Source organism: Amblyomma mixtum, chromosome 2 (genome assembly GCF_055824585.1).
Source record: "Amblyomma mixtum isolate Tamu chromosome 2, ASM5582458v1, whole genome shotgun sequence".
NCBI classification, from domain to species: Eukaryota; Metazoa; Arthropoda; class Arachnida; order Ixodida; family Ixodidae; genus Amblyomma; species Amblyomma mixtum.
Genome location: NC_143013.1, coordinates 117,262,310 through 117,275,871, shown reverse-complemented (window position 1 = coordinate 117,275,871; position 13,562 = coordinate 117,262,310). Strand labels below are relative to the sequence as shown.

At 47.9% G+C, this 13,562-nt stretch overlaps 1 protein-coding gene across 5 annotated transcripts in view; it reads left to right on the top strand.

Annotated features, from left to right (window-relative positions):
- Positions 1 to 7,901, top strand: part of LOC149360694 (uncharacterized) — a 93,103-nt gene extending 85,202 nt beyond the window's left edge. For all 5 annotated transcript variants that reach the window (XM_089572469.1, XM_089572468.1, XM_089572471.1 and 2 more), the window contains exons 7-9: positions 416 to 582; positions 4,815 to 4,935; positions 7,584 to 7,901. In XM_089572469.1, the coding sequence (XP_089428595.1) occupies positions 416 to 582; positions 4,815 to 4,935; positions 7,584 to 7,667 (372 nt within the window). In that variant the 3' untranslated portion in view covers positions 7,668 to 7,901. The remainder of the gene's footprint in view (positions 1 to 415; positions 583 to 4,814; positions 4,936 to 7,583) is intronic.
- The last annotated feature ends 5,661 nt before the right edge of the window (positions 7,902 to 13,562 follow it).

The following is a 13,562-nucleotide window of genomic DNA, read 5'->3' as shown; positions in this document are numbered from 1 at the left end:
CTCGTGAAAGTCTGCACTTTTCTTGACAGCTACATGTATTAGACCCTGTATCTCCTACTTCACGATGAAGTTAGTGCCAAAAACGAGGACCAAAGTAGGAGAGAAGGCACAACACGAGCGCTTGTGTTGTCTCTTCTCCTACCTTGGTCCTCGTTTTTGGCGCTAACTTCATCATGGATAAGATTCAACTCGCCCAACTTTCCACCTTACTACTGTATCTCTAAGCTTTTTTTTTTTTCCTTGTGACGTGTGACCAGGTGTATTCATCCCATTTCTTTCTTATTAAATCCTAGTCGTGAGTTGAGTTCAGCCCTGTGTCTTTGTCCGCATTGTACGTGTGCTGTCTATCAGCCAGAGTGATCCAGCTCAGCTGGTATAACGATTCACCAGTCGAACCGCACGTCCTGTTGTGCAGGCACCAAGCCAGCGTGGCTCATTGGCGAGGGGCAAGAAGAAAGCCGCGGAGGAGCCGGCCAGTTCAAAGCCGCGGAAGATGATGCGCAAGGCAAGCATGCACACACCCACCATGACGCGCCACATGACTGGCAAGATGCCCGTGGTGACACCCAAGTTTGACATCCGGTGAGCGCCTCCCTCTGTCTGCCAAAAAAGGCGTCGGAGAACGTTTACTACATGCGAGTCGGAGCGAAAGCACGGATATGTGCTGCGTAGAAGACGACAGTGAGCAGGCAGTGCCGTGGGACAGAGCAGATGGAAGTTCATGCAGACGATGCTCTTCAATGCACAGCGCGAGAGTGTGGTGTCGTTTAACACGAGGCGTGCTGGCTGCGGCGATAGCCTAGTGGTCTTGCTGAGTGACCCTTGAAGGACATCTCTTCACGCAGCCGCGGGTTTGACTCGCAGTCATGCATATTGCCTCTGGTTGTGACAATATTGATTCAATTTCTTTATCTTTTTTCATGGTTTGACCTCTGACTCAGCTGAAGGTCAAATTTGCACGGTCCGCGATTGAAGCCCGAAGTCCTGTAGTGAAGTTTTCGCTTCAAAAAGACGCTATCACTTCTTTCTCTCCCTCTCCCTCAGAGCATGGTTCAGATGTCTCGAGGCGAGAAGCAGAAGTCGCCCATGTGCTATGCGACGTCGGTGAATGTTAAAAAGCCCCGGGTGCTTGAAATTATTATCTGGAGTCCTCCGCTACATTAGGCCCCGTGAACCATTAACCATCCTTCTACTTGCAAACAGTGCTCAGTGGGAATATGACTGCCTAGGCGGCAGTGAAAAAAAGCGAGCAGTCTGCTGCCAGTCTATTTTTGACTTGCTGTTGGGCTACCGGTTATTGCATGAACACCACTGAAGCGCAAGCAGTTTGGTAGACCAATTGGTCAAAAAACGAGATGGCTGTTATTTATTCTGTTTTGTCCTTGTTTCTCCCTTTGTTTTATTTTTTGCGTCATTCGAGACTAATCACTGTGTTGCACTTAGTGGTGCTATCACAGTTCTTTCTTGCTGCTGGTAGAAAATTTTTTGTAAAAATTCAGGGGGCACTTTGACTGTCTAAAGTGCGCAGAGCCGAAAGCCTTTTCCACACCACTTTGACTGCCTCTGTGGCACTGGTGACGTCACACATAATTTGTGACTAAGTACTAATTAATGGCTAATTAATGAGGCTTAAGCTTTGCCTTTAGGAGTGGAACGCGACAGCGCGTTGTTGCGCTGCCAGGGAGTCCAGGGAACGCCTGGCACAGTAATTCTCATCTTGGTGGACTCCTTAACTGCACCGTAGAGGAAGGGAGGAAGTGGGAGTGAAAGAAGAAAGAGGGGCCGTAATGAAGAAAATGAAAATTGTATTTGAGGAAAGGAAATTAGGCAGTAACTGTCTCGCATATCTCAGTGGACACCCCTCAAAAGCATGACACCTCTGCTGACAAGCTTCTGCTGACAACCTTCTGTCAACAGTGATGAGGCATTAAAGGCTTTCGCCGTAAAAACACAATGCCAGACTCAATGAGGGATCTAATACCTACCAGTAAGCTATTGGCTGCTTTGGAGGAATGCTCTGAGCCAGAAGCACCTTGGCAACCTCTCCTATGCAGTGTTTCCCGGGCAGGAATCGCACTTGTTCGTGAGGTGACACGCTGCATAAATAAACGAACACACAGCTGTAATGAATGTGAAGATACTGCGTAACGTAAGTGGAGCGTGGCTTGCATATTTTATGCCCAAGATAAGAGATGTAGCTCCCTGTGCATGGCTATGTAAAGAGCTGCAGTCATTGTCGTTTGCACACTGCTGGGGGAATTTCATGCCTGGTCCTGGAGAATTTACCTACCTTAAATCACTCATTCAGCTTATACTCCAGTCATTTTGCAAACAATCTGTAGAAACAGGCTTCAGGGGCGAAATGAGACAGGGAGAAAAATATTTTCTTGATCTCTTCCAGGGGTGGGAAATGACTTCATGAGCGCTTGTCTTGCGAAGGCCAGCTGATGTGACGCTCTCTCCTGAGTCGCTTTTTTTTTCCTCCATGGCCATGAAGCAGTCGTGAAGTGCTGTTATGTGCGGGGCAATGTCAGGACTGCGACGGTGTGGCGGAGAACTTTGTTGACTGCCTCTCAAGGAAATTCTGTCCGAGACATGCCACGGATAATCTGCAAGCTGTTATTGACGTAGTATGACAAAGGCAGCTGCATTTGCAGACAACCTACTGGCTGTTTTTGTCATAGTTTGACCGCCCCTTTGATTTGCCTGTGAGGCCATGCATGCAAGATCCTATTCTCCATCTCAGCAATTCCGTGCAGCACTACCAAAGCTACATTGAGTGTTGAGGTGACATTCTGTCACCGCAGAATGCAGTGCCAGTAGAAACTGGGCATATAGGATAGCATGCACTAAAAAGAATGGCGTACTTTTTAGTGTACGTGTGTAAAATGCTATTTTAAATCAAGCCTTACTGTATGCTCGCGTTACGCACGATGTTTCCAGAGTTCAGCGTGTGTGGTTTTTGTGTGTGCTAAAATGTTTGTAAATGGGCTCTGCCCTTCTAAGCAGGACCCTTCATTCCGGGCTGAATTCGTCGTTGCTACTGCTGTTGTCAGTGCATTCATTGGGCATAAATTTGGCACCGAGCTTTTGCTTCGTCTTGTCTCGCCTGTAACAAAACGTGCAAGCGATAAATTTGCCTCATTTAGAATGACTATTCTGCCTCTTCTAGACCTAGAGAGAAGCATTGGTTTATTGCAAAAAATGGTTCCCTTTCTAAAAACCTCATTGCGCCACTAGGCTGAGCTTATCGTTGCTTCTCTGTTTCCATACGGTGAACTGAATGTGCGAATGCGACAAATGGTGCAACATCCCGCAAAATTCTTGGGTTTAGCGTACGTAGCGTGGATACACTTATGGTACGTAGAGAATGTTGATTTATGCTCTTTTCTAACCATATCTGCAAGGCATGTGCGAATAGTTTTTTTTTTTTTTGGTTCGAAACGAATTCAAAGCGAATAGCAATTCTCTTCAAATAATTTCGAAGTAGATATTTCGAATAATTCTAGCACACAAAAAAGGTTGAATGTCGCATCAGTCATTTGCAAAATCGTGTAATTTTTTAACACTCAGGGCCATTAGCAGAAAAAAAAGAGAGAGAAAGAGAATGGATTGAAGCTTTGTCGCACTCGCTGAAGCTGTGTCAGTGTCCTGGAAAAATGGCAGTCAGAAATTGGGGGAGTCGACCTGCTTGCAGAGCCGATGTATTTGGGGGGTGCAAGACCTGTCTCGGATCTCCAACTTGTGCTCTTAATATGATTGCATCGTTGTGCAGCTATTGCTTTTAAGTGATGACTCCTGCTAGATGCACGCAGCCAGTGCCTCACCGCGTCACATGACGGAAAAGGTCTCCCATCTCCATGTGCCTCCGAAAACACGCAGCAAGAACTCCGAAACATTATTCACTCAAGGCTAATACTTCGAGATTTTGAAAAACAAACATTCGGATTGAATTGAATATCGAAAACTTTACTGTTGGACAGAACATTCAAAATTATCGAATATTCGCACATGCCTACAGCACGAGCCTACGACAAGCAGACAGCGAGGCATGTAGGAACACATTTAACACGCTCTCCTGATTGGCTGAGAGGTCACTACCTTCCATAGTGCTGCACGCAACTTATGAGATGGATGTAGACCCTTGTGCCACCGCGGTGGCTCAGTGGCTATGGTGCTCGGCTGCTGGCCCGAAAGACGCGGGTTCGATCCCGGCCGCGGCGGCTGAATTTCTTTGGGGGAGAAATTCGAGGCCCGTGTACTGTGTGATGTCAGTGCACGTTAAAGAACCCCAGGTGGTCGAAATTTCCGGAGCCCTCCACTACGGCGTCTCTCATAGCCTCAGTCGCTTTGGGACGTTAAACCCCATAAACCATAAACCAACCATGTAGACCCTTGCCATGCAGTGGGTGAACGAGAGGGGGTTCCTATCCACTCGAGCAGTTTGAGAATGACTAGTCCAAGGTACTGGAGACAAGGAATTTCCTTGGGGCATTTGGATGTCATCCAGGATTGAATTTTTTTTTTTCGCAGTACAACGATTGATCCGTTTTAATATTCATTGCTTGAGTGGGTAGGCTTTGTACATAAATGGAGCAAGGCCTCTCCAAACTGCTCCTAAGTGTGTTTTTTGGAAGAATTGCTCCAAATCATGATTTGGCGTTTGCACCACTGCACTGTGAAATTTTTGTTTGCTGTGGTGTTTTGACTTGAAGATGCAGCATGCTTCGTGATATGGCGCCAGCTAGCCGCAGCAGCTTTATTAATCCTTGTCTCTTGTGGCTGGGGGCCGTATTCTGTGTGCGCGAGTGCAGCAAGAGGCCGGCGACAGCGCGCAAGGCCCGCCAGGGGGAGACCCTTCTGTCCCTCTCGGGCAGCCCCGTCCACAGCAAGGCGGTGGAGGCCCCCATCCACGTGCACCTCAACAACGGAAAGGTGGGTGGCTGTCACTCAAGCATGGAGGGACGTTTGTAGTAGATATGTGCATTGGAAGCAGAGGAATGGTAGCAAGCATGTGAAGCATTTGTAGTCTCCAGCCAACAAGTAAAGCTTGGTCAGGCCATTTGAATGTTCACTGTAGTACTCGTCAGAATGCAACAATGAATGTGCCAGTGCCATTCCAACAGCCACAGGTTTAAAACTTGTCCCCCCACTGCTGGGGTGAATGGCAGTTTTAAGACTGACTATGGCTGTTGGAATTACATGTGAGAGTAATGAATCAGGTTGAACATAGAATATTCGTTACGGTTTTGGAGAGCATATTTGAACCCCACCCCCCACTGGTTCACTGTGGCTTTCATAGATGACTTTTCGAGCTGAAACATTTGGTAGTGTTCATGTTTGCTGCAAGCTAGCACCTTTTTGCAACTGCTTTTGTAAATCCTCACAGATGGTTTAAAATGGTTGTGCAGTTTTTTTTCTATAAGTTTGCATAGCAGCTGCTTGCTTGTTTTCTGCCTGAACCTAATGTGAACTTACTAATCAGGCCAGAGTGTCTAAGCAGAGTACTAAGCAGAGTGTCTTCAAAAATTTTCTGCTGCAAGTTTTCTGAAAGGAGAGAAGTCTTTATGTTTAAGTCGCTCTTAAAGTAGTCAAGTGTACAACTCCTGGCCACATGCACTTCATTTTGCCTCATTGAGTCCCGAATTTTGACATTAGCAGGTATATGCTCACGTTTGCCTGCATTGAATGATGCTGTTTTGTCATTCTCGCCATTTGACTGTCGTGGTGGCTCAGTGTTAATCGTGCTCGGCTGCTGACCCAAAAGACGCGGGTTCAATCCCGGTGCAGTGGTCGCTTTCGATGGAGGCAAAGTTCTAGAGGCCCGTGTACTGTGTGATGTCAGTGCACGTTGAAGAGCTCCAGGTGGCCGAAATTTCCGGAGCCCTCCAATATGGCGTCCCTCATAGCCTGAGTCGCTTTGGGACCTAAAATTCCATTAACGATAAACCATTCTTGCCATCTACTGGAATCCATGCTATAGTGCAGGTATGTTTCACGCCTTCAACGCATGTTAACTTCCTGACCATGGTCCCGACAATGTCAAAGTAGCATCAACAGCTTGACGTACACTGCACACTGCTGCATCTCGCTCATTTGCGCACAGGCCTCAGTACCGAGGTGATCAAAGTTCACTTGGTGCTTTTATTTCTTTGCTTCTGTTTTCTGACTCGAGAAGGACAGCCACATCAAAATAGGAGGACTGGTTAGTGTGCGTGCCGTGCCTCACACGGCTGTTCGAAACACACTGCTTTGGAGTAGTTTTGTGGTCCCAGACATGGCGGCTGCTGATTTCATTCTTAAAGGAGAAAATGAGCATAGCCATTCATTTTCCAACGAGAGCTGTCGGTGCCTCATTTCCCAATATCATGGCATCAGTGGCGTAGTCTGTGAAGGAGTGAGATTAAAGGGACTCTGAGGAGAAATTGAAGTTGGCTTGTATCGACAGAATACCAGCTCCTGATTACAAAAACGCCACTCATACTGACAACAAAGCTCTTGTAACGCAGAAAAGAGCAAGAACCGAAATACAGGTATCGCCGCCACAGGCCAAACTCGCAAGTACAAGTGTGATGACGTCATAGGACAAAACAGTGTTGCTAGAACCAATGGTTCTAGCAACTCTAGGACACGAGGAGCCACGAATCACTGAGGCGCAGCCAATGCATGCGCAAATCTCCTTGACGTCGCCAGATGGCGCCACATACCCGGCAGCTACGCGCGCGCCTGTAGCATCTGGACCAATCAACGCCTGCTTGCCGGTGGTAGGCGGGCTCCCGGTATTCCGCTAACGGTAACGACGCCCGCAATAGCCGATAGATGCCTTCAACGCGCGGCCGGCAGTAGCTTTCTTTTCGGCTGCTGCTGGGCCACACTGCTGGCCGCCAGAAATCACAGAGTCTGCGTTACGTCATGTGCACGTCATGTATCACGTCTCTTAGTCCTCTGTCGTCATAGACGAATCCTAAGTTTGAATCAGAGCGGCGGGAAAAACTTTTTCAACTTCGAATCCAAATTTCTTGGAAATAAATGCATCTTTTGCTGCCGGCCAAGTGGCAACAAAGCCATGAAATGCCAAACTATCGGATTTTGCTATAAAAAAAATATTAATAGAGCTCTCCTCACTGTCCCTTTAAGACAATGGAAAGGAGGGGCTGAAAGAGGCAAGGACTGAAACGAGCTTGATATGTGGCGAGAATCTACGTCCCGTCGCATCATGAATCGAGCCACTTGAGTAGTAAAACCATTCAGTGAAACTGCTGCGATTCCATGGATATATTGGGCTTTTATATTGTCCTTTGTGGCGGACACAGGATTGCGAATGGAAGCTGGAGACTGCCGAGCAGTGCACAGAGTGGCAACTGAGATGCGTTAAACTTGTCTTTTCACTCCACAGCCTACAAGCAGGACTCAGTGCTTAAATGCCTGTTACAAGTGGTAACCCTCCTGTGAAATTCTTCTGCGTTTTTTTTTTATTTTCTCTTATTAATATGTCATTCACCTTTTTGAATTCTTGTCTTTCTGGATACCGTCTTTTGGAGTGCCTGTCTATTCCTAACACGCTGCACCTGTGTCTTTTCCAGGTGGTGAAGATGATGGCTGACCCAAACAGCAACTCGTCGGTCGAGAAACTGTGCAAAGCCATCCAGGAGTTGTGCAAAAAGTGACGGAAGCACTCGTAGAAGGTCTTACAGAGTCAGTGACCTGCCTTCCATGGAGCACAAAAGAAGGAACTGACATCTTTTGCAGTTTTTTTAATATGTGCATGCATCTTGCGTGATTGGCTGTGAGCGCTGCCGAGGCGCAGTTGTTTGTCGAAGGAAAATTGAGCCTGTGTTTTTAATTTCTTTTACTTTCTTACAATGCTTCAGTGCCGCAAATAAATCATGCAGAAAGCCACACTCTTGTCTCCCACTGAAAGTAGTTCTTATTGTGGGGTTATGTAGGAGGGGTAGGCATGAAAGGCATTTTATTAGTAATACCTGTGGAAGCTCTCCAGGATTAAAGGGAAACTGCATAGGTTTTAGAAATCAGCGAGCTTAAAGTGTTGAATGCGTCAAACTTGCATGTAAAGCATCCGAAGTCTTTTTGAAATAGTGAAGTAATCACAGATTAAAATCCGGATGCGCTTCAAGCTTCTCCGCAGTGCACAATGCTAAAGGGGGGGGGGGGTCGCATGGTGACGTCATCGGATGTATCGCTAAATTGCCAACGCACAAACGCCTGCTTTGAAGGAAAAAAACCAAAGCCGCCGAAGGCGAACCCTGCCGGGAGTTGTTTGGCAGTGTCTAACGAGTCAGGGCAGGGCGTGGCTGACGACAGCGGTAAGTTGAAATCATACCTTCCGTGACGTCACGCTGAATTTCTCTGCACTCCTCCGGTGTGGACAAGCGCAAAATTCAATCGTCGATTATGTCACTATTTTGAGTGGTAGTGCAAAAACAATTTGCATGCTTTACCTACAGCCTATATAGATTTGAATCCTTGAATACCGCTAAATTTTCAAAGCACTGCTTCAGTTGCCCTATAATGTGGATCTGGTGGTCGCAGGCTAAAAGGTCATGAATCGTTTTTCATAGGAGGGGTAGGCATGAAAGACTTTCATACCAGTACCTGTGGAAGCTCTCATGGATTAAGGGTATGCGGATTTATGAAATTTGAAGTTTAATTCAATTCATGCCGCACTTTTACTATTTGAACATTCAAAATGTTAAGAAATTGCAATATGTTTATCTGAACTCGTGGTCAAACATCGCAGAGTTTTCAGACAGCACTCACTAGTTGCAGCATCTTGCACGTGTCACATCAACTTATTCTTCTGTCCTACAATCGGCTGCCAGCACGTAGCAAAAAGACGTTGCTCGGGAATGCTAGACCTTGCACAAAGCTTTAATGCTAGCTATCGGTGAAAAGTGCTACTGTGCGCTGGCGTGTCAGAATACTTGCAGCGCCACGATGCACACGACTGGCTATGAATGCGCCAGCGAAGAAAGCAAACAGGTGCCAATGTTCTTGTTGTTACAGTGTTAAGGGTCCCTTTTAGCGAGGAATCCAGTGGCGTTGGTGTGTCTGTAAAATCATTCGTTGAGAGGGTCGTAACGTCGCAACCTCACGACCTCGCGTGGATAATTCAAACAACCCACAACACAGTACAACAGCGATGACGTCGCTACACAATTCCTCTTTGGTCTATAGGGTCGCGACATTATACTACCCCTATTACAGAGTGTCTGTGAAGAAACGAAAGCAATTGTGCTGAAAAGAAAAAAGGTCGAGCCGGAACTCGAACCGCTGCCCCTGGGGTTGTGAGCCATGCGTGTGAACCCGCGGCCACACAGGAGTGTTCCTACAACTTGGTTGAAGTGAAGGCTTGTGCGTCTTGTGGTGAATAAAAACACCATGAAATAAAGTGGCTGTGTCCGTGAAGTGATATTCAAAGAGGACCCCAGGTGACTCGAGACAACGCTATAGCAACTTTGGAGTTTAAGCGTCCCCCGAATTTTTCGTTTGCTATACGACATGATGTGGTGCACATAGGAACCAGGTTTGCGAAGGACAGTGGCACATACGAATCTGCTGCCCACGTGTGTTGTTCGACAGCGGCCGCCTTCATTTTTGAAAGTTCACTTCGACAGCGGCCGCCTTCATTTTTGAAAGTTCACTTAACATAGAAACCGTGTATTTTGTAAGAGGGTGTGAATATTCGAAATTTTGCAATAGCGAATCGAATATCCTATTTGATTCACCGAGCGAATCATATAGTGCATGTTCAAAATTGTTTGAAACTAATCTAATACTTTCTCACGTCCGTTCACACAAGCTGAGCGGCCGTTGCTTCATGAGCTTTGTGACCTGAAAGCATGACGAGGTATTGTCACTTAGCGGTGATGGCAGTCAGGATGACTGTGAAGCAAGCTTCCAAAAGAATCTGTTTACACACGCACCCAAAAAAGAACAAAGGCTCGGTGGCTACGATAGGCAACAAGCGTGCTCGGCGGTCTTCGAACAGAATGCCCGCCGCTCTCAGCCCTGCTCAATTTGAAACGCAACGAACTTTCGAGATACGGCGTGCAGAGTAACCACAATCTCGGGCATCGTCCCGATGCTTTGCAATGAAATGTGGGCAGAAATAAACACTAAGAATGGAAGAAAGGAAAACAATCACTGAAAACACAGTCCTTCAGCGAGCTTAATAAGACTTCAGCCGCACAATATATATACTACTTCCAGACATGCACAGCGCCGCTATGATGCTGTCGCTCCGTCATGCGGTTGTCCTCCAGTGGCTTGTTTGACTATAGCACTGGATGGCTTGTCTCAGCTCCACCGTGAACGCTGTTCCTCATTCTCTGATGAGTAGTTGGGGGGGCACCATGTCGCAGAAAAATGCACCCCACGAAAAACTTGGCGACTTCTGCTGCCATTCTGTTCGGCAGGTCTTTTGCCGCGGCATAGCGGGCCTAGTAGTCAGTCACTACAATGATCTAGTACTTCTTTCCAGACCTTGACCTAGGAAAGGGCCAAGTAGCTAGGTCTATGCCGATTTGCTGGAAGGGTCTTGATGGAGGTTCTGTAGGGTTCAGGAATCCGTACAGTTGGGTGGCAGCAGTCTTCCATCGTTTACAATCTCGGTAGGTTTTCACATAACGCATGACATCGGCAGATAGCCGGGGCCAGTAATACGTACTGTCTTGAATGCGGCGGAGTGTGCGAGAAAACCCGAGATGTCCAGCTGTCGGCTCGTGTGAAGCTTGCAGAACTTCTTCGTGGAGACTTCTGGGTACAACAAGGAGGGAAACATTGTGCTCGGTGTGAATTTTTCACGATCACATCACTCTGTATGCAGATCAAAGACTATTCTTACTTGAACGAGGCTAGAAAGGGAGAAGCCTTGCCCTCCAAGTACTCGAGGTGTTAGAGCTCAGGGTCCGAGCGTTGCTGATGTGTAAAAGTGCTTGTACGTCCTATAGGAAGGCATCATTGTCGTCGGCTCGTGACAGGCAATCGGCGTCAGAGTGCTTGCGTCCGGACTTGTAAACGACGATGACGCCGAACTTTTGGAGTCGTAAGCTCCATCAAGCGAGGCGGCCAGACGTGTTCTTCAAGTGGGTGAGCCAGTGCAGAGCGTGATGGTCAATCATAACTTTGAAAGGCCTGTCGTATAAGTACGGGCAGAATTTCGACATGGCCCACACTATCGCAAGGCGCTCCTTTTCCATCGTGAGATAGGTGGCCTCTATCTTTGACAAAAAGCGGCTGGTGTACGTTATTCCTCTATCGCGACCTTGCCGCTTCTAAACGAGAACGGCACCGGGCCCCACTCTGCTTGCGTCGGCATGAATTTCGATTTTGACGTTTTCGTCCAAGTGTCCAAGCACGGCGGTGACTGTAAGCAACGCTTAAGTTCCCGGAATGGTTCCTGTTGCGGAGCTTCTTACTTGAATGACGCATAATATTCTTTACAAATCGACGGTAATAGGCGGACAGCCCCAGGAATTGGCGCACAGCTTTCTTGTCAGTGGGCTGTGGAAACTGCGATAGCGGCGGTTTTCTGCGGGCCAGCTTTTTATTCTATCATTGATTACAATGTGGCCTATAGAAACAGCAGCTGCTGGTCAGCGAAATGGCACTTCTCTGGATTCCAATTGTGAGCCGTGATGACTTGAGTGCCTCTAGCATGGTTTGAAGCCCTCTTAGATGACCGTGAAAGGTCTAGAAAAAGACGATGTCATCTATGTATACCAGACAAATTTGCCACTTGAGGCCTGCCAATACTGTGTCCATTACATGCTGGAACGTTTCTGGGGCAGAACAAAGCCAAAATGGCATGTCTTGAACTAGTAGAGGCTATCGGGCGCTCTGTCCCGTTCTCTTGTCTTGTGTGTGTGTGTGTGTGGCTTTTGGCGCCTTTAGTTTGACAATGAATCACCAACTAGCCCAGCAAGAAGTTCTCTTGGGCGTGACAAAGGCGGTCTTTTCGCGGTCCATTTCATCGACCTTGATTTGCTGTGTTTGATAAAACTCCGTGTCTGGCTTTCGCGAACAGGACTGAGTCCCTGGAGTTGTAAAAATTATCCCCGACGACTATTGCTTCTGAAATCAACAAAGACTTCTGCTTTTGCCGCGCCACTATACACTTCCGCTTTCGGAACCCTGGACTTCCACTCAATGGCCTGCGGTTTTTGGTGTGTTGGTTATCTGTGGTGAAGGTGACTGTACTAATTGAACCTAATCGCCGCCCGGAGGCCATGCACGTGTCTGCCGCATTTACCTCGTCGTCCTACATACAGAGATGGTACAAACGGAGACTTGCGCGTTACGTTCATCCCTAGCGTAGGAGTTTTCGCCGCCTCCTCCTGCGCCGTAAACGTAGGTCATCTGATGCCGCTGAAGAGGAGTGACAACGCCTGAAGCAAGGTAGCCGTGAGGTCTTTTGTCTTCGGCTCACCCCAAAACTTTTATCAGGACGACAGTCTCTGGAGGTCAGGCCCTCATCAACAAGGCCCGAGTCATCTATGCCTTAAACAATTATCATCTCGTTATAGACGTAGCGATGGCAAAGCGACGCCTCCACTAAGCCGCTGTCGCCGCCAACACTGCAGGGGACGAGTGTGGAATTGATGAACTCGAATTTGCGACTCTTTGTACGGAGGATGCGAGGGGCTTAAAGACGCAAAAAAATTGCGTACGTATTTTTGCTTTCGAATGATATACAACTGCTGTATCTTACCGGTACTCACCTATGGGGCAGAAACGTGTAGGCTAACAAAGAGGGTTCAGCTTAAGTTAAGGACAACGCAGCGAGCTATAGGGGACCGCAGCTTCGCAGGGGGGCTCTGCGGACGCCACTGAAAAGCGCCCTCTCCGGCCAACTCCGCACTTTTGTCCGGGCAAACCGGTCTCCCTCCCATTGAGTAGCTGCGCGAGCAGCGCGCTTTCTCCTGAAAAAAAAAAAAAAGCCAGTTCTGCACGTACTTTGCACGTGTTGGCCAGCCTGCAAATCTCTTTGTGCAGTCGCGAGCTTTCTCCCTCGTGCTTGAATGCTGACGAGCTTCAGAGGATTAGCCAAATGCGGGGCGCTAGAAAGAAATGCGGACAGCACGGCGCCCACGCGCTGAGCAGTCGGAATTTATCTTCAATGCGTTTTTATCTCGGTAGTAACAAAAAGACGCTAGAGTGGTACATTATTGTATCACGGATGTCTCTAGCGTATTTGTGTTGCGAGCCAATTGTATAAGCGTGTCGAAAATAAATTCCAACAGCTGAGCGCCTAGGCACTGCGCTGTTCGCATTTCTTTCTGTCGCGGCAGTACGCTTCTCTGAGATGTAGGTTAACAGAAATAGTGGACAGTGAATTTTTTTTTTTTCGCTGCGCAAACTTGAAAAATGAACTGCTAGTAGATCAGGCCCACTACGTGAAGCAGATTGTTGACGAAAAAGCCGGTACCGTAACTAGTGCACTGCACGGGCTCGGGCCGGCCCAAAAACCCGGGCCCGGCCCGACCCGCGGGCCGGGCCGGGACATTTGTTCTGCCGGGCCTGGGCCGGGCCCGGGCCTGAAG